The 26461-nt window shown below is 42.1% G+C and overlaps 1 protein-coding gene across 3 annotated transcripts in view; it reads right to left on the bottom strand.

Annotated features, from left to right (window-relative positions):
- Positions 1 to 26461, bottom strand: part of LOC140738260 (calcium-binding protein 1-like) — a 116232-nt gene that overhangs the window by 16203 nt on the left and 73568 nt on the right. For all 3 annotated transcript variants that reach the window (XM_073065416.1, XM_073065417.1, XM_073065418.1), the window contains 2 exons: positions 8941 to 8971; positions 945 to 1088 (listed from right to left, as the gene is read on the bottom strand). In XM_073065416.1, coding sequence (XP_072921517.1) covers positions 945 to 1088; positions 8941 to 8971 — 175 coding nt within the window. The remainder of the gene's footprint in view (positions 1 to 944; positions 1089 to 8940; positions 8972 to 26461) is intronic.

Here is a 26461-nt window from a genome sequence, read left to right as displayed (position 1 = left end):
TCCTTAGATTTCCAGAAGATTGAAGTGGAAAAGTCTGAGAGGTAACCGGCTGTTGTGGATAGATAATTGGCTGGCTAACAGAAAACAGAGAGTAGGCATAAATGGGAAGTTTATCAGTGGTGTGCCACTGGGATTGGTGCAGGGGCTTCAACACTATCATTTACAGTACATCAATTATTTGGAAGAAGGAATCAGGTTTGATTACTACATTCCCTGACAAGAAGCTACGAAAATGAATTCTGAGGAGGAGAGAACAGATAGACAAGGTAAGAGAACAGAGATTGCCAAATGTATAATGAGAGAAAAATTGAAAGAGCCAACCTTGCGGAAAAGCAGGTTATTTAGGTGCTGAAAGATTGTACAGCTGTTGTTTAGAACAGTAAAAGGGAGAGGCAATGGAAACAAGGAGGATCCGGCTTGTTTTCAGTGTTCCCAGAAACAAGAAGCAGGCACCCAGGAGATGTTGGTACCTGCGTTCCTACTTCATAGGGAAGTCATGTTATTGTTTCAGACAAGAGGGCAGATTATGACCTTGCCCAGTGAGGCCCTTAGCTTTACAGCCAGGAGAGACTAACCAAGTAACAGCCTGACTGAAACCCCTCCAGCATTGAGGGAATTCCTTCTAGCATCAATGTGCCCGGCATCAGCATCAGCCCTCATCAGTACCTGTCTTTCACTTAGGGAGCAACTCCTAAGGCACTGCAGTGATCATGCACACATCCTTGGAGCCTCCATCCCGGTGGCTGGTCCAGTGTTGAAGCACTGTGCTGCTCCATCAGCCTCGTGCCACACATGAAATGCCGTGAGCATTCCGTTTGACCCAGTGAGTGGTCCAAGTAGACCCAGCATACAGATCTGAGGCAGCCCCTCCAACTGGTGTCATCCACTGAGTTCAACATTCAATGGAACATGTCTGGTGAAGTCAACATTGTGTGTGAACTCACAGTTCATGTTAATTTGCTGGGAGAGTTCAATCAGCTCCATCTCGGTTGGCATGTAGCCCATTGTCCGCATGCAGTTGCCCAGATCTTTACAGCCAATGAAACCATCCTTGTCCTTATCAAATTCTCTGAATGCGTCTCTTAGCTCTGTCAACAAAGAACCACATAATCAAAAATAATACTTCATTTACAAGTCAAATCAAAATACCATGAAACCAACATTACATAGAAGACTACAGAACAGTACACGTCTTTTGGCTCTTGATGTTGTGCAATCAAAGATCAATCTAATCTTTCCCTCCAACATAGGGCTCCATTTTTATCAGCATTCGCTTTGTAACTTCAGTGTAGAACACTGCCCACAGAGGTGTTTCACAAAGTGTTTACCTGTGTAAGTGGAGCTATTGGGATGAAAGTCAGGAAGAGAGAGTGATGGAGATGTTTGGGGAAGAAATTCAGAGCTTAAGGCCAAAGCTGGTCCTTCCAAGTTGCAGGGTTCCGTGCTGAGAGATGCACAGAAGCTTAGCGCAGCCTCCACAAAGGCTCTGTGGGGAAGGACCACAGTCTAGGGTCCTGCCACCACTGGACACTGAGGGGTTGGGTCCTGTGTAACAGACTCTCAAATGCTTTTGCATTGTTTAAGGAGGAAACACGAGTGGTTTTGACACATTGAAACATATTTTATTGACTTGATGGTACGATTAATGTAGAGAAAGTCCAGTTATGATTGTATTTCTTGCTTATATTATGAATAAAGTATATGTTTGAAGTTACATACTTTGAAGCCTGCCTGAAACTCACTAGTGTTCCACAGCAAAGTGTTATCCATAACCAAGTGTTGCAAACTGGCACTTTCAAAGACCATACGCACAGAATGCTGGAGGAACTCAGCAGGCCAGGCAGTATCAATGGAAAAGAGTAAGCAGTTGGTGTTTCGGGCCGAGACCCTTCATCAGGATCTGATTTCTGGTTTCTGTTGCTTGGCCAGGAGTTTGTGCTGAGATACTTGCAGAAGCTGCGAGAATTCCATGCAAGAGTTCTCAGGGGTGAGGTCTCAGTTTAGGTTCCTCCCACCACAGATTCGTTGAGTTGAGTTTATTATTGTGATATGTACTGAGACACAGTGAAAAGTTCTTGCTTGTGTGCCATCCAAGCAGATCACTCCATACCTAATTACATCACGGCAGCAGGAAACAGAATGCAGAACATAGTGTTAATACTAACTGAGACTGTGCAGTGCAAGGGTCATGATGAGGTAGATTATGAGACCAAGAGATCATCGTTTAGCTGAGGTCTGTCTTAAAACCCCATGAACTCTTTGCTCAAGAACTATATATCACAACTAACAAGTCATAAGACCATATGATATAGGAGCAGAATTAGACCATTTGGCCAATGTGTCTGCTCTGCCATTTCATCATGGCTGATCCAATCTTCCTCTCAGCCCCAATCTCCTGCCTTTTCCCCGAATCCCTTCATGCCCTGACCAATCAAGAATCTATCAACCTCTGCCTTAAATATAACCCATGACTTGACCTCCACAGCTGCCTGTAGCAACGATTTCCACCGATTCACCTCTCCCTGGCTAAAGAAATTCCTCATCTCCATTCTAAAAGGACAGCCCTCTATTCCGAGGCTGTATCCTTTGGTCTTAGATTCTCCCACCATTGGAAACATCATCTCAACATCCACTCTATCAAGGCCTTTCACCATTCAATAAGTTTCAATGCAGTCACCCTCATTCTTCTGAATTTGCCTCACTTGGAGTATTGTGAGCAGGTTCTGCAGGTGCCAGAAATCCAGAGCAACACACGCACAAAAATGCTCGAGGAACTCATGAGTGTGTGTTGCCCTTTATTACAAATGTTGGTGTGCCACCATTTTGGTTTTAATTTAGGAACCAATTGAAAGATGAGCTAAGCTTTTAGTCAAGCTGATTTGCATGAGACCTCCTCTAGTGCTCTTCCATGGGAGCAGGTGGCCTTTGACCAGGTTCACCGTCCTTGCTCAATAGTTGTGTTGAATCCTATTTAGTAAACGACCTTCATTGGTTTTAAAGTCAAGGCATAATTTTACAAGGGGTTGTAAATCTAATTTACTGCAAATATTGAACAATGAAAAAGCTGTCCATCCTAATTTATATATATTTAAAAAAATAGATATTTCATAAAAGAAAAAGAATTTAGATTGGAAGTTATATCAACAGTAGCATGCACAATATATCAGGAATGGTCCATGAAAGGTTTCAAATCACACAGTGAGTGTCAGGTAGAATTTAAGAATGAAAGGACCATAGTTTTCTGATATAATTATATATTAAAATGTAGATTAATTTGATTTTTATTTAGAATTAGAGCTTTAAACTCCTCTGGAAGGGGATGTTTTAATTAAGAAGGCATTGTTTGTTTCTGTTAATAGTTTAGTGTTTTTAACCTTCCAGATACGTCCCAGGTTAAAACCAGTATTCTCGAGACTGCTGTAAGGCGCGTGCTTGTGCACTGCCTCAGCAGTGCCTTATAAAATGTCATCTTTACATCCTTGCTTTGATATCCTAGTCCTCTTGAAATGAATGGTAATATTGCATTTGTCATTGGCTAAGAAATGAGGAAACCAATAATTTCTGATGAAAGTACTAACTTGATTGTTTTGCATTCGAGTTATCGTACACATGACTTTTCCATGATTATTTTGTTATGTAAAGGGCAGAAGATTTGCCTCTAACAATGCCCCAAAGGGCTTGGTAAGAACCATCCAGTGTCCTGACCACGGCTCCCAAACTGACTTGACTCAGTAAAGTTTCATGGAGGCTTTCTGTATTCCAATGAAAACATCCCTTCTAAGTTACATAACCCACTAAGGTTTATACCAGAGCTCACTGTGTGTACTAGTTTAGCTTTGCTATTGGTCAGTGCTGTCTTTTGCAATCTCAAAGCTTAAAGTCATGGAAATACTGAGCAAACCATTGCAGCAAGACAGTCGGTGGTGTAAAGCCTCTGAAATGGTAGTGCATTTCAAAGTCAAAGTGAATTTATTATCAAAGTACCTATGAACAGTATCTGTCACCATACACTACCTTGAGATTCATTTTCTTGCAGGTATTTACAGGAAAATAAGAAATACAATATAATTTATGAAAAACTATACATAAATAAAGATTAAAGAACAACCAACTTGAAAAATTGTGCAAGTAACGAAAAGTAAGTAATACGGAGAACACAAGTTGAAAGTGAATCTGTAGGTTGTGGAATCAGTTCAGAGTTGAGGTGGGTGAAGTTATACACACCGGTTCAGGAGCCTGATGGCTGTAGGGTAATAACTGTTACTGACCCTGGTAGTGTGGGGCTTAAGGCTCCTGTACCTCCCGCCCAGTGGTAGTATTGAGAAGAGAGCGTGGTTGGGATGGTACGGGTCCTTGATGATGGATGTTACTGTCTCGTTACAGTGCTCCTTGTAGGTGTGTTCTTGGTGGAGAGGGCTTTGTCTGTGACGGTCTGGGCTGCAACCACCACTCTCTGTAGATGTTTCCACACCAGGCTGTGGTGCAACCAACTAGGATACTCTTCACTGTGCACATACATTTAATCTACTCCAGCATTTGCTGATCCTGGGATATATTCCAATTGTTGTAGTGGAACCTTTAGTGGACCACAGCTTGCTGTGGGCAGTCTCATGCAGGCATTATTTTAACTTTGAAAAGAATATTTATTCTTAATATATGCAATACATACAAATGGAAATTGATTTTCTCTGCATTTAAATCGATACATTCCTTTGAAATGCACCAACGGCACTCCTCATGTTTTGTAACAGATGCACTTAGTCAGGTGACAGAGATGGGAAGGGGTCCAGAAAAGGAGTGTGAACATAGAACACGTAACAGAGAAGGAAAGTTTACCTTTTTTTTCAATTACATGGCATTCTGTCCTGTTTATTCATTGCTTTATTATGGGCTCTAGGTAGTACCTCTCATGAAGGACATGCCACGTCATTTTACAGGAAGATTGAAGTTCCTTCCTTCCATTTTGGAATGAGGTTAAAAGGATCTCGAAAGCAAAAGATGAATGCTCTGGGATTAGAACTGGACCAAGTTAATTTTCACAGCACCAGGATGCCCCTGTGCTATCTGACTGCCAGGTAATTGGTTAGAAACCCACTCCAACCCCAGTTCAATTATTGATTCCTTGCCCATTATCACTTCCAGATCGGTTTTAGCATAGAGGAGAGTGGAGTACAATCCCTAGCTTCTGGCAAACGGCCTGAATCAGCGCAAGTGTGACTCTGCCACTGATATTTGATTCCACTGAAATCACTTTATCAGCTACAGCTCTACACCTGCTCGTTAACACAAATACCTGATCAGCCAATCATGTGGCAGCAACTCAATGCATAAAAGCATGCAGACATGGTCAAGAGGTTCGGTTGTTGTTCAAACCCAACATCAGGATGGGGAAGACATGTGATCTAAGTGACTTTGACGTGGAATGATTGTTGGTCCCGGAAAGGGTGGTTTGAGTATTGCAGAGACTGCTGATCTCCGGGGACTTTCACACACAGCGGTCTCTAGAGTTTACAGAGAATGGTGTGAGAAACAAAAAGGAAAATCCAGCGAATGCCAGTTCTGTGGGTGAAAACGCCTCGTTAATGAGAGAGGTCAGAGGAGAATGGCCAGAGTGGTTCAAGCTGACAGGAAGGCGACAGTAACTCAATTAACAACATGTTACAACAGTAGTGTGCAAAAGAGCATTTCATAACACACAACACATTGAACTTTGAAGTGGATGGGCTACAGCAGCAGAAGACAACACCAAGTTCCATTCCCAACCTAATAAAGTGGCCACTGGTTGTACATAATAATGTTAAGTGTTTAGTATAAAATCAGAGAACAAGTCTCTTCCCCAACAATTACAAGCTCAAAGGGAACTCCTAAATGCTACACCTGCTATTTCCCACCTTTTTTCCTTCTGGTTTAAGATGGTGCTGGTGTAGCTTGTTGATGGCAGACAAAGCAAAGAAAGCAACTAGATACTTCATTAATAACACTTTTTTGCTAAACGATCACTGCAAACAATAGACTGTAGCTTCCCTGTCAGAGTTGAGCTTTTGAGCCACCTGTAGAACGTGGCATTTTTACAGTGGGAACTGAAGTCCTGAAGGTGCAGGACAGCTGTGGTGTGGTGTCTATGGGCTGAATCAAGGTGGAGGAGTCTAGGCCGGAGAGTGGGGAATGAGCCAATGTTTGGCTTTTCCTGGAATGAACTTGGAGGCAATTTGTTTCGGCAGAACCGAGGCGAGGCGAGGCGAGCAGAGGCCATGCGGAATCGAAGTGGCGGGGCCCGGACCTGGGCCCAAGAGTGAGGAGAGACCCGAGGTTTGATCGATTTAAGCACTGTGCTGAATTTAGGTGGCAGGGCACCAGCCCGAGAGCTTATCGCAATGGCAGGGTCTGGGTCCGACAGCAAGGTCTGCATGATTTAAATGCCGGGCCAGACTGAAAAGGACAGGGTGTCGGGGCTGGAGACGAGGCACAGGCTGGTTCAAAACGCTGCTCCACGAGGTTTACTCGTCCCCGTGCTGAACTTCAACTCATTACTCTGCTAGGTTTACTCATCTCTGCTCCGAACTGCAACTGCAACTATCACAGTGTCGACTCACCGTAGTGAACTTCAGTTCTGAATGCTGTTTGCTTATTTGTATTGTTAGCATGGTTTTCCTTCTTTTTTCTTTGCATGTTGGGTTTCTTTGCTTTGTGGCTGCCTGTAAGGAGACGAATCTCAAGGTTGCATAAAGTTTACATACTTTGATAATAAGTGTACTTTGACTTGACTTTTTTGCAGAACCTGTCAAATCTGGGACTAAATGTTAAGGGGGGTTTCTGTACGTAGATCTCTGTGCATTGATGCTGTGCCTTGGACTAATTCCTCAGAGGTGACTTAGGCTTTATAATGCACTAGAAGGCTCTCTGTAAAGAATATTCACATTTTGTACTGCAAAGCAACAAGAACCACAGTCATTCCACAGGAAAAGTAGCCAAAATCACCATCAGTGATTAAGGTGTGAAAAAATGCTTCAGGGGAAATTAACTCCCTATAAAGGACAATAAACTCTTGATGGAAGTCACTATCATTAATTACAATTTGGATCTCCGAATGAACACCCCAGTAATCATCAGTAAGAGTTGGGGGACTCAGCTGGCATTGATATTCGAACAGATGAATGCAATTCAGGAGAGTGTTCACAGATTCCCTCCCTCACCAAAATCCAGAATCAAACATTTCAAAGTAAGGGAGGGAATAAACAAATAAATGAAAAACAATCTCTAGCAGCTAAGGGCTGTATGAAACAATGATCTCAAATGAAATTAAATGGTGAAGATGAAAGGTGTGCAGAAGTGAGACGTAGGTGATGGCTCTGTGGTTGCAGTACAGCCCATTTATATTTCAAGCTTCCTTCTGTGTTACTTGCTCACTGGCACCATCAGTCACTCCTTGTCCCTGAGTAATGCATTTCAGCCATAATTCCAATTTCTTGCATCAGTGCTGTCTTCTTCCTCAATTTCCCACACCTGCAGTATCCATATTATGTTCACCAATTTCACAGTAATTATTGGCAAGCTACGGCCAGTAAGCTCATTGTGATTCCCCAAACCAACTTCATGGACGGCAGCAGAATGGAAGGATTTTCTTACCTGATTTAGAGCCTGGATACTGATCTGTTATTACAGAGATTAGGAGCCACTGCATTGCTAGAGTCCCTAGTATTAAAAGCATAATTTCGCTACACAATTATCATACATTAGTTCCACTTGTGAAGGTTTCATGGATACAGTCCTCTGTAACTCTTAGAAAATAGGGGAAGCAATATTATTCTATTCATAATTATCCTTGAACAACATGATGATTAAACACACACACACATGCACACGTACGAACACCAGTATAATGTAATAAAACTTCCAGAGTTCACTTTATAAACAGCTCCATAAAAACAACAAATTATTCTTCACACTTTAGCTATTTCTCATAATTCTGTACATAAGAATTAATTGTTTTGTCACTCTTGGTATTCATTTAGTAATTTGCAATGGTTGGGAATGCACTGTTCAAGTAGATAGAGGAACCAGATTCAATCATAACTTTGAAAGATAATTGAATTTAAAAAATGAAAAAGGAGGAATGCAAGACCAGGCTAGAGAAGATAGAGATCCTCGGCAGAAAGTGCTAATGAAGGTTCTCAGCCTGAAACATCGACTGTTTATTCCTCTCCATAGATGCTGCCTGACCTGCTGAGTTCCTCCAGCATTTTGTGTGTGTTACTCCGCATTTCCAGCATCTGAAGAATCCCTTGTGTTAGAGAAGCAGGGGAATGGGACTCACTGAAGAGCTCTTTCAAAGTTCTGGCACAGGGGTTCAATAACCTGTCCGTGCTGTATGATTCAATCATATTGATTAGAGTATGACCATGCTGTCTCTTAAAACAATATTCATCTACTGAGACATCTGATCATGTACTCTGGAGTGGCTAAAATGAATTCAGCCATTTTGGAAACAAGTTCCTAGTTCAAAAACTCACCCTTTTGCCATAAGTTCATCAGACAAAGGAGCAAAATTGGGCCATTCAGCTCATTGAGTCTGCTCTCCCATTCCATCATGGGTAATTTATTATCCTCCTCAATCCCATTTTCCTGCTTTCTACCCATAACCTTTAGTGTACAGACTAATCAATAACTTATCAACCTTGCTTTAAACATACCCAATGACTTGGCCTCCACTTTGGCAATGATTCCCAGAATCTAGTTATTCTGTGTTCAAATAGGTTGCGTGAGGGAAGGAGGGAAAATGTAAATGCAGCATCTGTGCAAAACAGTCTGAAGGATTTGTTATGTGGTACTTAAAAAAGTGCAAAAAAGAGAAGGCTGCTTGTTTTTAACTATGTATTTCATACCAACATGTAAAAGGTTTCAATGTATCTCAAAATTCTGAAAATTAAAAGAATTGCTTACCTTCAATTTCTTCTGCTCCCAGTTCTCTGTCCTAGTGGCAAAAGAGTTTGCATTAGAATGGTTTAAGGATTGCGATGCAAATACAATTATGTCAAAAAGGATATTTTCCACTTCACGTTCCTTTCAACAAGGAGAGGCTCTTGATATGGATTCATTCCCAGAGGTACCAGTGCCTGTGTTGTTTGATTCTTTTAATTATTGTAGGTAGATGTTGAACATTTCAACTGTCATGCTCTAGACGGGTGCACCAATTGAATCCAAAAGTTGAAAGCAAATGGAGCATTTCAAATAAAGTATTATTTCAAATACACATTATTGATGTCATGCACTATGCACCTCAGTGTTAATGGCCACTGAAAATCAAGGTACAATCTTCCTTGCTGAATTAGATCATATTAAAAATTTTGCCTCTGGACAGCATGCAGAGAAATAATTGGAGATGAAGCACGATACAGTGGACTCAGTGAAGAGCAGCACTCAAGAGTGTACAGCTGGGAAAACAAATTGTGCACCTGGTGGTTTCCTGGGATGTTCCCTACAAGAGGTGCTCTCTTCCCACGGATGCTGGACACTGGGATTTTCAATAAATAAAGAGCAGCAGAGCATGATAATTCACAAAAATGAGCGGGAATGAAATGTGGAGACTGTGAAGCTTTACATTAGCAGATGCTAGGTGAAGTACAAGCCCAGAGTCCAATCAGCAGAATATACATGGATCCATTTATATTCTTCCTACCCTAACCAATTTTAGTCTTCTTATATTCCCATCAATTGCCCCAAGGGTCATTCAACAACTAGCAGTTTACAGAGGTCAATTAACAGCAGCACACACATTTCTGAGATGTGTGTGGAAACCGGAGGGCCCAGAAGAGATGACAATTAACCATTAGTTTAATTTGTCACATACATCGAAATATACAGTAAAATGAGTTGCTTGTGTTAAATGAAGTCAGTGAGGATTGCGCTGGGCAGCCTGCAAGTGTTTCCATGCTTCCGGCGTCAACATGACACTCCCACAACTCCCTAACCTTTAGGAATGTGGGAAGAAATTGGAGCTCCCAGTGGAAATCCACGCAGTCACGGGGGAAATGTACAAACTCCTTACAGGCAGCAGTGGTAATCAAACTCCGATCTAACCGCTGGTGCCATAAAGTCAGGCGGTAACCGCTATGCCACCGTGCTGTCTCTGCAGCCAATGCAGCGGCAGGAAGAACATGCAAACTCTGCAGTCTTCGTACGGCTGGCAGGATTGAACTCGTGCCACTGGAGTCCTGAGGCAGCAGCTCCACTGACTGCAGTATTGTCTCAGTAACAGACAAATGCCAGGAACACTCAGTGAGTCAGGAAGAATCTGTGGAGCTAGAACCAGAAGTAACGAGCCCCAAGTATAAAACTTTCTCCAAAGACGCCATCCAACCTTTTTCGTTGAACTTGGACATTCTGCTGTATCTTACAAGATTTATTTTATTTGTGTAGGAGAAGCATTTGCAATTTTGCTGCTGGTTTAAGGGTACAGGAGCTGAGCTATGTTTAAGTACTTGTTGATATTTATGTATTTAGGCATTTTTTATTCCATACCTGTACTTTAACCTCTAACTTTATTTTCTATACAATTCTTTGTTCTTTATAATTGTAGAACATTGTTTTTTGTTGCATGTTGCAGTAACACACCACAGCAAATTCCTAATACAGTGGATTGTGGTTAATTGGGACACATCAGGACCAGTACATTTTGGCCCAATTAAGCAGCTGCCCAAGTAGCTGAAATTTCATGGAAATAGTTAAAAAGGTATAAAAATAAATCAAACTAGCATTTAAATGAGTAACAAATTATGTATTTAAATGAAAACAGAATAAATTATAACATTACCAATACTACCACAGTACTATAAAACTGTTTCTAATGGTTAACAATGGAGGTATCCATCCAGTGTATGTCACCATGTTCTTTTGACTATAAATGAGCAAAAACAGTGCAGATAATGGACTGCCTTCACACAATTCTCAAAGGTTCCATCCTTCAAATCTTCATTTTCATTGTAATATTCAAGATGATTGTCAATACCTTCAAATTATTTGTAGTTTCTAACTTGTCAAAGTAGTTTCATTTCCACTCCCAGCCTCTTCTGGTGTCTCCAATCCTGAATGCTTGAAACTGCAGTGTGCAAAACAGTTCTGAAATGCCTTACTGCTCATTTCTTGCCAACTATCAGTGACAAAAATCACTGCTTTTTAAACAAAAGCAGGTGCAGCTGATGCTACTTAAAAGCTGTTCGCTCTAAGCACGATGTAGTGTCTAACAGCCACAGCAAGTGCATGCAACTGATGTTAGTTAGAAACTGTTCGGCAACAATCTCGTGTCTCAATTAAGCTGCGCAGTGTCCCAAATAAATGATGGGAATCCCAGCTGTTTTCTCGGTTAGTTTTTGTTAAGCGTTGTCCCAAGTAAATGACTGCCCTGATATTTACAGGAATCCACTGCACACGTGAACGTACATGGTGAATAAAGTTGACCCTTGGTCCTCGATCCTTAAGCTTTATTTCTTTATAGTGGTCAAGCCATGCAGCAATTTAAACAAAGCCTTGTACATCAGAGAACATGAGGAGAAATGTAGTTCAGCTACACAAAGTTCATAGAGACAAGTAGCTTAACAGACCAGATCTCATACTTCATCTCTGCTCACACACACAAAATGCTGGAGGAACTGAGCAGGTCAGGCAGCATCTATGGAAAGGAATAAACAGACAACAATGAAGGGTCTCGGCCCAAAACGTCAACTCTTTATTTCTCTCTATGAATGCTGCCTGACCTGCTGAGATCTTCCGACATTTTGTGTGTTACCCTGGATTTCCAGCATCAGCAAAACCGCTTGTGTTTATCTCTATTTCTGCTGTGGTGCATTTCTTGTGTGCCTTGACAGCCATTGCTCATACAGAAGTGGCATGTAGGCCAGCCACAGCAGAATGGGAGCATTTACACTTATACAGTACCCTTCCAGCTCAGGTGGTCACCTCACTTCACAGCTAAGTGAACACTGCTGAGCATTGCCACGGTGCAATCAATATTGCAGCCCATTTATTAAAGGCGGATCAGCCGTGATGGAATGGCGGAGCAGACTCGATGGGCCAAATGGCCTAATGCTGCTCCTATATTTTCTGGTCTAAAAGTAAGTTCATACAAAAAGCATAAGGAAGTGACTAAACCATCAACATTGGTTAAGCACGCATGACTGGTCAGGGCACGAAGATTGTCAGTACTCTTTTTAAAGAGATTTAGCACGGAATAGGGCCTTCCAGATATTCAGGCTGTGCCAGACACCAGCCCCCAATTTAATCCTAATCTAATCATGGGACAATTTACAATCAACCCACCAAACAATACGCTTTCGGATTGTGAGAGGAAACCTACGCAGTCACGGAGAGAACGTACAAACTCCTTACAGGCAGCGGTGGGAATTGAACCTGGGTCGCCTGTTCTGTAAAGTGTCGCGCTAACCACTATGCTACCATGCCGCCTCTTCTTTGCAAATTTATCAGGAAATTTTTCTGCATGATCTCACTTTAATATCTCATCTGAAAAAACTCTATCTCTAACAGTGCAGCACTCTCTCAGTCCAAACTGGACCTTGTGCTACACCTGCCCTTACACTTCTTCCCTCACCACCATTCAGGGCCCCAGACAGTCCTTCCAGGTGAGGCGACACTTCACCTGTGAGTCGGCTGGTGTGGTATACTGTGTCCAGTGCTCCCGGTGTGGCCTTTTATATATTGGTGAGACCCGACGCAGACTGGAAGACCGCTTTGCTGAACACCTATGCTCGGTCCGCCAGAGAAAGCAGGATCTCCCAGTGGCCACACATTTTAATTCCATGTCCCATTCCCATTCTGATATGTCTATCCATGGCCTCCTCTACTGTCAAGATGAAGCCACACTCAGGTTGGAGGAACAACACCTTATATACCGGCTGGGTAGCCTCCAACCTGATGGCATGAACATTGACTTCTCTAACTTCCGTTAATGCCCCTCCTCCCCTTCTTACCCCATCCCTGACATATTCAGTTGTTCGTTTTTTTCTCTCTCTCTGCCCATCACTCTGCCTTTTCTCCATCTCCCTCTGGTGCTCCCCTCCCCCTTTCTTTCTCCCTAGGCCTCCCGTCCCATGATCCTTTCCCTTCTCCAGCTCTGTATCACTTTCGCCAATCACCTTTCCAGCTCTTAGCTTCATCCCACCCCCTCCGGTCTTCTCCTATCATTTCGCATTTCCCCCTTCGTCTCTTACCTTCAAATCTCTTAGTATCTTTCCTTTCAGTTAGTCCTGATGAAGGGTCTCGGCACGAAACATCGACAGCGCTTCTCCCTATAGATGCTGCCTGGCCTGCTGTGTTCCACCAGCATTTTGTGTGTGTGTGTTGTTAGAATATGTGCTCGCCAGGCTGCAGAAAGCCATTGTGAGCAATTGGGTCCCAAGAATCTGAGGAAAGTTTATTTTGCTGTGTTTCTTGGCCAGGTTCTTTGCGGAAGTTTGAAAGTTAAATTCAAACTTCCGGTGCTCATTATATGATGGAGCCTAAACACAGCTGGAGAGTGATAAAACGGCTTCTAGAGGCAACCTCCTGCCAATAATGTGTTTAAGAGTCATAATGCCTCCCCGAGTTATAATGTTACTATAACAATGCTGGTGATGTAATCACATTATAATCGATATCTGTGGGTAGCTTGTTACGTCTGTATGGTGTCAAAATGTGCCTGGACAACAAAAGCAATTTACACTCTTGAAATGGCAAATTTTTCAATATCCACAGCTTGAATTGTTATTTTATTTAAACTGAGCAACAATACCACGCTAAATAACAATACAAGGATGATCAATAAAAGACATAGTTGGTTATATGAATCTCAGGGAAGCCTGTGCTCTCCATGAACACTCTTAAGCTGATGACGATGGCCGAGTGCAGCATTTAAACACACACCCTGTTAATAAGATCAAATGACCAACGCCTTGAACTACACTCTGAGGGTCAGAAAGACCCAATAATAATCACCAAATGATGTACCTTATAACTCACATTTTAATCACATCTAACGAAGCCTAGCAAGTAACCGATTTTGAAGAGCAAATCTTTACACTCAGCTCAATCATCAATTGTAGCAATCGCTCTGAGCCCAGGTTAGTTGCTGAGACTAGGTATCATCTCTTGCGTTATGTGCTCACATTCAGCATATTTATGAAGTTTGAACACTGTGCAATCTGAAGCAAACATCTCCACTTCTGGCCTTATGTTGGAAGGAAGGTTATTAATCAAGCAGCCAATGGTTGGGCCTTGGACAATGGCCTGAGCAACTCCTGCAGTGATGACCTGAGCTACAATTAATGGCCTCCATCAACCATTGTGTGAGCTTTAACTCCAACCATTGGTGTGTTTTACCCTGATTTTCAGTGATTTTGGTTTTACCTGGTGCCACACCCCTCCAGGTGATCCCTTGATGTCAAGGACATTCAGTCTCACCTCACCTCTACTAACAGAGCAAGGCTATGGTGAGATCTGGAGTGTTCCTGGTGAAACCCAAATTGGGTGTCAGAAAGCACGTGTTTAAATGCTGCCTGATAGCACTGTCAATAGCAACATTAGGGCATTATCAATGGCAACAGCCATCACTCTCCTGGTTGTGAGTAGTCTAACTGGGCAATAATTAAACTGGATTGGATTTTTATGCTTTTTTGTGAACCAGACATACCTGGGCAATTTTCCACATTGATAGGTAGATACAGAGTTAGACATAGTACTGAAACAGCTTGGCCAGAAGCACAGCTTGTTGAAGGAATGCAGAATCTTCAGTACTATAACTGGGGAGTTGCTTTGTCCAAAGTGGTAGTTAACAGCCAAACATACTGATGGTTCTGCAGGCATATATAAGCAAGACCAGATAAGGACACTCACATGGCAATCTGGCAGTTTCATGGTTAATGTTACCATGCCTGCTTCTTTTTAAACCCAGATTTGCCCCATTACTTGAATGTAAGTTCTCCATTTGCCAAGGAGCTCACGTCTCTGCATCAATGGTCATCCCACAACCCATCAGCCTTTCCTTCAGAACATTGGAAGAAGGAGTGGCCATCAGGCCCCATCAAGCCCTTCCCCCCATTCAGTATGATCATGGCAGACAGAATGGAGATGTGGATTGTTTTCACCAGTGGGAGTGTCGTGAACAAGGGGATATACCTGGAAAATAAGTGGTTGGTTATTTAAAACTGAGGTGCCTTGACATTTATTCTATCAGAGGCCACTGAATCTCTGGAGTTCTTTGCCCCAGAGGTGGTGGAAGTCACATCATTAGAGGTATTTAAGATAGACCCCAACTTAATAATTGGTCCATAACACCATAAAAGATAGGAGAAAACCAGGCCATTTGGCCCATCGAGTCTGCTCCACCATTTCATCAAGGCCTTGCAATATCTGATTGGCTTCAGTGAGATCCCTGTCATTCTTTTAAATGCCAATGAGTACAGGCCAAGAGCCATCAAATGCTCTTCATATGATAATCCTTTCATTTCCAGAATCATTTTCGTGAACCTCATCTGAATCCTCACCAATGCTTACAAATCCTTTCTTAGATAAGAAGCTCAAAACTCACAAAACTCTAAGCAAAGCCTCGCAACTGCCTTATAAAGTCTCAGCATTACATCCTTGCTTTTATATTCTAGTCCTCTGAAAATGAACACTAACTTTGCATTTGCCTTCCTTACCACCGACTCAACTTGCGAGTTAACCTTTAGTGAATCCTGCATGAGTGCTCCCATGCACCTTGGATTTTTGAATTTTTTTGCCCATTCAGAAAATAGTTGATGCTTTTATCGAAGTGCATGACCATACAATTCCGAACACCGTATTCCATTTGTGACTTCTTTGCCCATTCTCCTAATCTGTCAAGGTCCTTCTGCACCCTCCCTGCTTCCTCAAAACTACCTGCCCCTCCACCTCTCTTTGTATCATTTGCAAACTTGCCAACAAAGCCATCAAATCCATCGACAATATCATTGATATATAACATAAAAAGAAGTGGTCCCAACATTGAACCCTGCAGAACACAGATTCTCCTTCATCAATCTTGCTTGTTATTTCCTCAAAGAATTCCAACAGATTGGTCAGGCAAGATTTTCCCTTAAGAAAACCATGCTAACTTTGACCTGTTTTATCATGTGCCTACAAGTACCCTGAAACCACACCCCTGACTCTAAAATCTTCACAACCACTGAGGTTAGACTAACTGGTCTATAATTTCCTTTCTTCTGCCTCCTTCCCTTCTTAAACACTGGAGTGACATTTGCAATTTTCCAGTCCTCCTGATCCATGCCAGAATCTAGTGATTCTAAAAAGATCATCACTAATGCCTCCACAGTCTCTTCAGCCAGCTTTTTCAGAACCCTAGGGTGAAGTCCATCTGGTCCAGGTGACTTATCTACCTTCGGATCTTTCACCTTCTCCCCAAGTATCGAACGCGACTTTCTAAATCTTCAGAAGTCGAATCGATGCAAGATAAGTTTTCAGCATGTTCGTCCACTCTATCGTTGATCCGACAGTTTGGCTTCCAGCTGTTTGAAAGCGGTTCTAAGTTCCTTTAAAATATCGTCTCGGAGTTGTTCGAGCGCAGCGCGGGTCTCAGCCGACAGAGCCGGAACTTCCTTTCTCCCGGATTTAGAACTCTTGCTAGACATTGTAAGGTAAATGTGTTCACAGGCAAGTAAAAGAAACCGAAAAAGTTCCTAACTAAGGTTTAAAAAATGGAGACATTTAGTGCAAAGATAGCGACAATAACGGAACAAAAGTTCGGAGCAGCTAAGCAATCGCCATCTTACCGGAAGACCCACCTTCTCCCTAGTAAGAGCAATTGCACTCACTTCTTTCCCCTGACACTCTCGAACTTCTGGCATATTGTTAATGTTTCAATAGTTGGGTCATCTCGCAGACCTCAGATATTATCTGTTTCTCTTGTCACTGACATTGTCTGGCTTGCTGAATATTCCCAGCATTTCTTGTTTTTATTTCACATTTTCAACATCTGCAGTTTTTTTTTAATTTTCAGGAACCTACATCGTTCTGGCCAGTGATCACTGCTGTAACGTAGGACAAGGAGCAACTTGAGTAATGGCTTTCAAATTTATGAGCGGGATGCAAAGGGGCTCCAGTGTAGCTTGGGCAAGTGGGCATCTGCATGGCAGTTGCAGCCTAAGTGAGGTTACTCACTTTGCTTCCAAAAGCAGATGACAGATTATTTTTTATTCATGATAATGATCCCAAGGAATGAAAGGGTCAATATATGAGGGACGTTTGATAGCTCTGGGCCTGCACTGGCTAGAGTTTAGAAGAATGAAGAGTGGATCTAAATGAAACCTATAAAGTATTGAAAGCCCTAGATAGAGTGGATATGGTGGGGATGTTTCCTTGAGTGGAGGAGTCTGGGACAGCCTTACAATACAAGGATGTCCCTTTAGAACAGAGATGAGGAGGAATTTCTTTAGCCAGCGGAAAGTGAATCTGTGGAATTCATTGCCACAGATGGCTGTAGAGGCCAAGTAATTGAGTATATTTAAAGCAGAGGCTGATAGGTTATCAGTAAAAACATCAAAGGCTATAGGGGGAAGGCAGGAGAATGGGTTGAGAGGGATAATAAATCAGCCATGATAGAATGGAGCAGACTCCATGGGTTGAATAGCCTAATCCTGCTCCTGTGTCTTATGGTTTTATGGAAAGGAGATGAACAAACAGACCTGGTGTCCTTGTATACTAATCACTGAAGGTAAGTATTCAAATGTGGGGAACCACTGTACATTTTAAGTATGGGTTCCTTGTGGCCAAAACTCTATTGAACACAAATTCCAAATGTGGAGTGGACTCCAGGTTGAGGGTGGGGGGAACAGGTAGTGGTGAGAAGAGAAAAAACAGCAAAGAATTATGCACCAAATCGTTCTCACAGATCTCATAACAGAGCAGCAGAGGCAATATTTAGATTGCCAGGCCATTGTGTTAGGACGGACTGAGGAAATATTGGAGAAGGTAAAAGATCAATAAAATTCTACAACCCCAACACGGCAGAGGTAAGTGTGAGCATACTGCACATGTCTCACCTTGACAGGGCTTGGGATTCCTGCTGGGTTTGTTTCTGACAGAATAGTACTAGAACCTTGCACAGTCACCCTGGGTAATTTAAAAGCACAGGTGAGCTGCATGTTGCCACTGAACGTCATCAATGTTTACAGATGCATCCGCTTGATACGGCAACTGCTCTGCCCACGACTGCAAGCAAGTGAAGAGAGCTGTAAACACAGCTCAGCATATCACGGACATCAGGTTCTCCTCCATAGGTTCTGTCCACTCCTCCCAATGCCTCGGTAAAGCAGCCAACATAATCACAGACCCCACACACCCCAGTCACTCTTTCTTTTCCCACCTCCCATTGAACAGAAGACACAAAAACCTGAAAACACATGCCACTAAGCCAAGGACAGCTTCAATTGTACAGTTATAGGACTAGCAAATGATTCCCTTGTATGATGAGACAGAATTATAAAATTATTGGCAAAGTTTTTCACTGTAGCATGGTATATGTGACAATAAAACAATTTGCCAATGTTTTTTCTCAGTAAAAGAGCTTTTATTATGATGATAATAAAAGGAGAAAGTACTAGAAACTGCCAGCAGGTCAGGCAGCATCTGTAGAAATATAAATTGTTTTATTAGATCAGGTCTTCAGTGCTGCCTGACCTGCTCTGTATATCCAGCATTTTCTGTTTTTAGTTTAGATTTCCAAAATCTACAGCTTTTACCTGAATTTTTATTTACTGGCATGTTACAGTAGTTTTCACAGTGCTAGGATGTGTCAAAATTCATAGATATTAAAATGGAAATGCATTTACTCAAGTACATACAACATTACAGCACAATAGGGGCCTTTCAGGCCACGATATGCCAACCTTTTAACCTACTCTAAGATCAATATAACCCTTTCCTCCTACTTAGTCCTCCACTTTTCTATCATCCATGTGCCTACTTAAGAGTTTCTTAAATGCCCCCAGTCTATCTGTCTCTACCACCAACCCTGACAGGGCAGTTCATGCATCCACACTCTGTGTGGAAAAAATGTTACCTCTGACGTCATTCCTCCAATCACCCTCAAATATAGGGAATTAAGCTAATCAATCAACCCATAGCATGGCCTAGCAACGACTGAGCGGGACAAAGGACGAACCCCTCTCATGAGAGCACAGACAGGGAGCGTCATTTCAAATCGCATCCACAAGTCAGCACCTTGGACAGCGCAGCTGCCCCTCGGCGCTCCCCCGCAAGCTTGGCCGGGTGCTGGAGCTGAATTCTCGGGGTGCAGACAGAGCCCGGCGCCTGCTGATTCAGAAGCGCGCACTGACTTTGACACTCAGCACACGCTGACAGCTCCAGTGACATTTTTTTTTTGTTCAGTCCCAGCACAGCTTAGTTAAGAAAAAAAAACAGCACACAGCATGCTTAATGCCGAGTGCGCTGGTGACAGGCAAATCAATAAAGGAGGACTACCAAGCATTCAGTTGTGGATTCCATCACCCTGCGTTTATATCCCCCACAGATCACAGAGTTAATGTTAGTGCTGGACTGTAATTTCAAGTTGCATTCCCCCCACCTACGCATTTGTTCTGGCCAGAGACTGACAACGATGGCATGTTTACTCAAAGTGGCTGACAATAATAAACAGAGAACACCATCACTGATACCCAGGAGATATTAGAAGGGAATGAATCACATAAAAAGGTTAGATGAATTCATAAACATGGAGCAGAAAGTCAGCACAGTTACGTGATTCATAGGACAGCATAACAGCTTCAAAATTACCACATCTTCATATTTAATATGGACTTTACATTACGTTCCCATCAACTGCCCCCACACCCGGTTTCCATTCCCTTTCTCCTTAAAGTGGTGAGTCACGCAGAAGGATAATTACTTGAGTATTGGGATCCCTCAGACACCTCAGCTCAACAAACAGCATCCTGCTGTACCCCCTGATTCCCAACATAAAGACAAGGGATTCTGCAGATGCTGGAGGAACCCAGCAGGTCAGACTGTAACTATGGAGGGGAAAAACCAGTCAATGTTTCGGGCTGTGACCCTTCATCACTGAGAAAAAACTCTCAACATACTACAAATCCTCAACACGGCCCCTACAATGTCTTGACATTCTCCCTGCAGCATGTGCCTGCATTTGAACACACCCGTAGTGGTTAATGTAACACTAATACAGCACCAGCGTCCTGGGTTCAATCCCTGCCGCTGTCTGTGAGGTGTTTGTCCGTTCTCCCTGTGACCGCGTGGGTTTCCTCTGGGTGCTCTGGTTTGCTCCCACGTTCCAAAGTTTAATTGGTCACATGGGTGTACTTGGGCAGCACGGGCTCGTTGGGTTGGAAGAGCCTGATATATGCTGTATGATAACGCTTCATGAAGGGTTTAAATTAACCCTGTTGCTTTATTCCCCAGTTAATAAAGCCAAGCAAATCACATCTTGCTTTAAACTGCCTTATCATTGTGATTTGGATCCTTCACCTCTGCACATTAACTTTAAAATTCTACATCATTCGTTTATATTATTCTTCTTCATTCTTCTGAACAAAGTGCATCACCTTACAGTACACGTAAATTTTTCTAATCATCCATCTGTTCATTTCACTGACTTGAAGTCTGCTACTAACCCACTTCACTGCTTATAGTATTTTTGAAAATTGTCATCAAGCTTAGAAATTATCTCCAAGTCCAGATCATCTATCAACATAATCAACAAGAACTCTATTCTCTTTAGCCGCCATAGAATATCTTTTCGTAATCTGTAACATAATACCAGCATCACTCACTGTCTTCTGTACCTTCACTAATATCAGAACCATGCTGACACTATCCAAAAGCTTTAATTTGCTGATATATATGATAATCTCATTAATGACTTTTTGAAGTCTAAATATGCAAATCAATCACAGCTTATACTATTGTACGAAGTACACAGTGAGGACAGTTTAACATGACTTGCCTGTAATAAATTTGAGCAGTATTTCACCACTTAACCTGCTTGCTTAAACGTCAATTCAATTAAATCAGAAACATGCTGGAAAAAGCAGCAAACTAACAAATCTCTTTCCATGAATGCTACCTGACTTGCCAAGTGTTCCCTGCATTTCCTGCTTTTATTTCAGATTTCCAGAATATGTCGTTTTTGTGTTCATTTTCACACACTGCTTATTAATTTGACCTTGTATTCTCTCTCTAAGCTTCCCCACTAGTCATGACTGGTCTAAAGTTAATCAACCTCCACTTCCAAACAAATGCATAACATTTGCAATCATTCAGTACTACAGCACCACCTCCTTATCTAAAGATTGCCAATCCCTCCAATTTCCACCACACTTTCCTCTCGGAAGCAATCCATTCAGACTGAATCACTGTCGATCTTAAACACTGTTATTAGCCAGATTTTGGTCAGTGTAATTTGTTACTGTAATCAGGCAAACTGTGCACTTCTCATCACAAAGGGAAGAGAGGCAGAAAATATAAAAGCAACCATTACAGGCTGGCGTCTGAGTTCCAAGCTCTGGTGAGCAGGAGCATGGAGCTCCACAGGGCTCAGACTTCCTGCAAGCAAACTGAACAAATGAGGTGACAAGACTAATCATCTTCACTTCTGTGCCGCACAGCACTGTGCAAAGGCCAGCCTCTTCAGCACAGCAACAACGACCTGCACTTACACAGCGGACGTCCCGTGGTACTGTAGCAAATTCAGCTTGGCAATTAGCTACCTGAAGTATGAGAACCGATGAGGTAGGCTTTCAAAAGCATCCGTCAGGAGGGGAGAAAGAAGTCTGGACGGAAAGATTCGGAGAAGAATTTAAGGACATACGCTCAGTAGCCGATTTACTAGGTACAGGAGATACTTGATAAAGAGGCCGCTACATATACAGTGTAAGCTCGTGGTCTTTTGCTGCTGTAGCCCGCTCACTTCAATGTTCGACATGTTGAGCATTTAGAGATGCTCTCCTGCACACCACTGTTGACGATTTGAGTTACTGTCCCCTTCTTGTCAGCTGGGCAATTTCCTCTGTCCTCTCTGATTAATAAGATGTTTACAACCACAGAACTGGTGCTCACTGGATTTTTGTTTTTTTGTTTTTTGCACCTTTCTCTGTAAACTCCAGAGACTGTTGTGTGTGAAAATCCTTGGAGATCACCAATTTCTGAGATATTCCGAACCAGCCCGTCTGGCACCAACGATCATTCCACAGGCAAAGTCACTTAGATCACATTTCTTCCCCATTCTGATGTTTGTCCTGAACCTCTTGACCATGCCTACATGCTTTTATGCACTGATTTGCTGATTAGATATTTACATTAACAAGCAGGTGCAGGGGTCTACCTAATAAGGTGGTTGGTGGGTATAAGAACACAAGAAATAGAAGCAAGAACAGGCCATTTGCCGCCCCCCCCCCCCAGTGTCTGCATCACATTTCAATAATATTTTATCTGCATTCTAAATCTATTATCACCACAGTCCAGTATAGAGTCTGAGAGCAATACAGCAGGGATACAGGCCGTTTGGCCAAACAGGTCCATGTTGACAACACTGCCCACCCAGCTAGTCCTAATTTCCTGTGTTTGGTACATTTCCCTCTAAGCCTCTCTACTCTGTGTAACTTTCTAATGCTTCTTAAATGATGTTTTTGTATCTTCCTCAACCATTACCTCTAGCAGCTCCTTCCATATTCTCACCACCCTTGGGTGAAAAAGGTTGCCCCCCCCCCCACCAGTTCCCTTTAAAACCTTTTCCCTCTCGCTCTAGATCTATGCCCCTTAGTTTTGGTCTCCCCTACTCTGGGGAAAGAACTACTACCTTTCAACTTTTCTATAGCTCTCAGTATTTTAAAAATTTCATTCTCCTAGATCCAAGGAGTAAAGACCCAGCCTGGCCAACCTCTCCCTATAACTCAGGCCCCCTACATCCTTGTAAACGTGTTCTGTGCTCTTTCCAATTTAATCACATCTTTCATTTACTTTCCAATTTAATCACATCTTTCATTTACTTTCCAATTTAATCACATCTTTCATTTAATAGGATACCAAAACTGTACACAGTGCTCTAAGTATGGTCTCACCAAAGACTTATACAACTGCTAAATAATGCCCCAGCTCCTGTACTCGGTGCCTTAGCTGATGAAGCCCAGCATGCTAAACACCTTTCTCCCCACCCTATCTACCAGTGATGCTGTTTGCAATGAACTACGCACTTATACCCCTAGGTCCCTGTGTTCCTTTACACATCCTAATGCCCTTCCTTTCACAGTCTAACTGAATGATGGGACACTTCAGTGTGAGGTGACACCTTGTGGAAAGTTAAACTAATTTAGTGCAAGTCCTAAGTTGGTTTAACTTTCCAAAATGCATCACTTCACACTGAAATTAATTTGCTGCTCCTTAACCCTCTTCCCTAACTGATCAAGGACTCTCTGTAATCTATGATAACCTTCTTCACTATCAACATTTCCTAATTTCATGTCATCAATATTTCACCCTCGAGTACTGTTAATGTTTTTATAGTCATCAAGGGATTCACTTGCTCCCAACCTCCTAAACCCAATGTATGCTTCTTTCTGTTTCTTGACCAGAACCTCACTATCTCTTGTCAGCCAAGGTTTCTTAAACTTGCCAAGTTTATCCTCCAACTGGATACTTACTATCACACTTTTAAAAGCTTTCCACTTGGCATAAGAGGAGGAAGATGTCATTTCCTTCTGTTGCACTTACTGCACTAATCTAATATTCCTTGTTTTTTCAATATCTAACAATCATTGATCACTGGCTTGGATATACACAATGACTGACTCACCAAGCCTTCTTGGGCAGAGAATTCCAAAGATTCAATATGCTTGGGTAAATAAAATAAATTTCCTTCTCATCTTAGATCTAAATAGCTGAACGATTAATGTGACCTTCAATTCTGGACATCACAACAAGAGCAATCATCAACCCCACATTTATCCTGTCCAACAGCTGAGGTAAAGAGGCTTCGTGGGAGGAAATTAACTGTCAATATTCACTTCTGGTGTCTCCAACTTAGAATTTTTGTTTATTCCAATGAGATAACCTCTCGTTCTTCTAAATTCAAGACATTCTAAGGCGAGTCCACTTAACCTCTCCTCGTTCAGTAAAACTTGTCATGCCAGGAATTAATCTGGGAAACTGTCCCTGATGCTCCCTCTGTTAGAGATACATGTTAGGAGACCAGGCTGATACACAGTGTTTTACATATCATCTCACTGTAACCTATAGATGTCTTACCTTTTCTTACAATAAAGAAAGCCAACATACCAGTTAGTTGCCTTCCTAATTGTTTGTATGCACGTCAATGCCTTACCATGTCTCACCATTTAAAATACACTCTTTCTACTTTTTTCTACCAAGGTGCGCAGCCTAACAATTTTCTACATTATATTCCATCTGCCATCTCTTTATCATTCATTTAACCTCTTTATATTCCCTGAAGTTTCTCCATATCTTCCAGCACCTTTAAATCCACTTAGCTATGAACCATTATCTAGTCTGGGTCTACATTATAATTGATCTCCTCATCCAAACAGTTGACATAACTGCTGGGGCCCCAACATTAGTCCTACAGCACCTACCTAGTCATAACTTCCAAATCCGATTAAATCAAAATTGAAAGTACAAAGTAAATTTATTATCAAAGTACATGAGATTCATTTTCTTGTGGGCATTCCCAGGAGATACAAGGAAATACAATGGAATCAATGGAAAAATGCACAAGTAAAGACTGCCAAACAACCAATGTTCAAAAGAAGACAATCTGTGCAAATACAAAAAAATAGTAATAGCAGTAAATAACTAAATAAATAATACTGAGAACAATTTGTAGATTCCTTGAAAGTGAGTCCAAAGGTTGAGGAATCAGTTCAGGGTTGAGGTGAGTAAAGTGACCCACTTGTTCTTTCCCGATGAAGGGTCTTGGCCTGAAATGTCAACTGTTTATTTCCCTTCATAGATGCTGCTTGACCTGCTGAGATCCTCCAGCATTTTACGTGTTGCTCAAGATCTCCAGTATCTGCAATATCTCTTTTCCATTTGTTCTTTGCTTTCTGTCCATTAACCAAGCTTCAACTTAGCCAATATTTTATCTTCAATATTATGAGCCCCAAATTAATCTTTTCCATAAAAGTCCAAATACACACATTAACAAATTCACTCTTATTCATTCTGCTGGTTATAGCCTTAAGAAATTCCAACAAATTTATCAAAAATGATATCCCTTTCACAGATCCATCCTGACACTGCCTAGTACTATCATTACTTTTCTAACTGTTCTATTATCACTTAATAGTTCCCAGCATTTTCTCTACTATTCTGCACAACTGATCCACAGACCATGCTTTCTTTTTCCCTTCTTTCTTAAACAGTAGGGTTACATTTGCTACCTTCCAGTCTACGGGAGACAATCTCACACCTGTGGAACTTTGGAAGATGACAACCAAAACTGAGCGAGGACTTTCAAAGTTGTTAGATGCAGGTCAGCAGGTAATTGGGATTTACTGCCTTTCCATTCCACCAAAGTCTCCAGTAACAATTATCCATTGATTTCTTTGAGGTTGATCTTCACTGGACCTACTGTTCTTCACTGTTTCTGGGAGATTTTATGCATCTATTTCCATGAGGGCAGACTGGAAATTCTGAAGCTCTCTATCTATTTTGCAGTGGCCATCTCAAAGCAGAAGAGAGATACCACCAACATCACCTCTGCAAAATCCTCATAATCCACTGGACTCTGGTGCGGGACCTGGGCACCCTCGTAGATGGTTTGCTGAACGGGGTCAGCGATCATGCTTGTGAGAATGCATGTTCCAGTCAATTAGTGTTTCAATGTGATTGTATTTAATTCCTTTCCTCCTATTTCAGTCTTGTCGATGCTTGGCCAAAGTCAATACACTCTGCTTACCTTTGGCCTTGCTCTGGGAAAGAAGACTACTGTTTAGATTGACGCTGTTTGAGGAGCAGTATTTTTTTTAGAATTAAGTTATTGCTTCTGAGCCACAGTGCGGCACTAACTTTCCGTTTGAGAGTTTTAGTTAATGGCCCTATTTGCCCAGCGTTTATTGTTTTTGCCTTTGATTCTGCACAGTTCTTATTAAAAGTCAGTGATCTGTTCATCTGCTTCAGTGTCTCTCCCTCTGCACTTGGGCTGTAACTGCACAGCCAGGCAGACTGCCTCGTCTGCTCTCACAGCCACAGAGTCCTGAACAGATTCTCTGTGCCAAACTCTGTCAAGGCTGTTCTCAAAGCCTCCTTGAAAAAAATGCAACATCTCACTGCATCCGGGGAATCTTGCTGCACAATCATTGGGAGGTCATGTCAATCCAACACAAGTGATGGAAGGAGTTCACCGCCTCCCAAGCCATCCACACACACCAACCTGACAGCCACCTGCTGC

Source organism: Hemitrygon akajei, chromosome 14, assembly GCF_048418815.1.
Source record: "Hemitrygon akajei chromosome 14, sHemAka1.3, whole genome shotgun sequence".
Taxonomy (NCBI): Eukaryota; Metazoa; Chordata; class Chondrichthyes; order Myliobatiformes; family Dasyatidae; genus Hemitrygon; species Hemitrygon akajei.
This window is presented reverse-complemented; position numbering and strand designations above follow the sequence as displayed.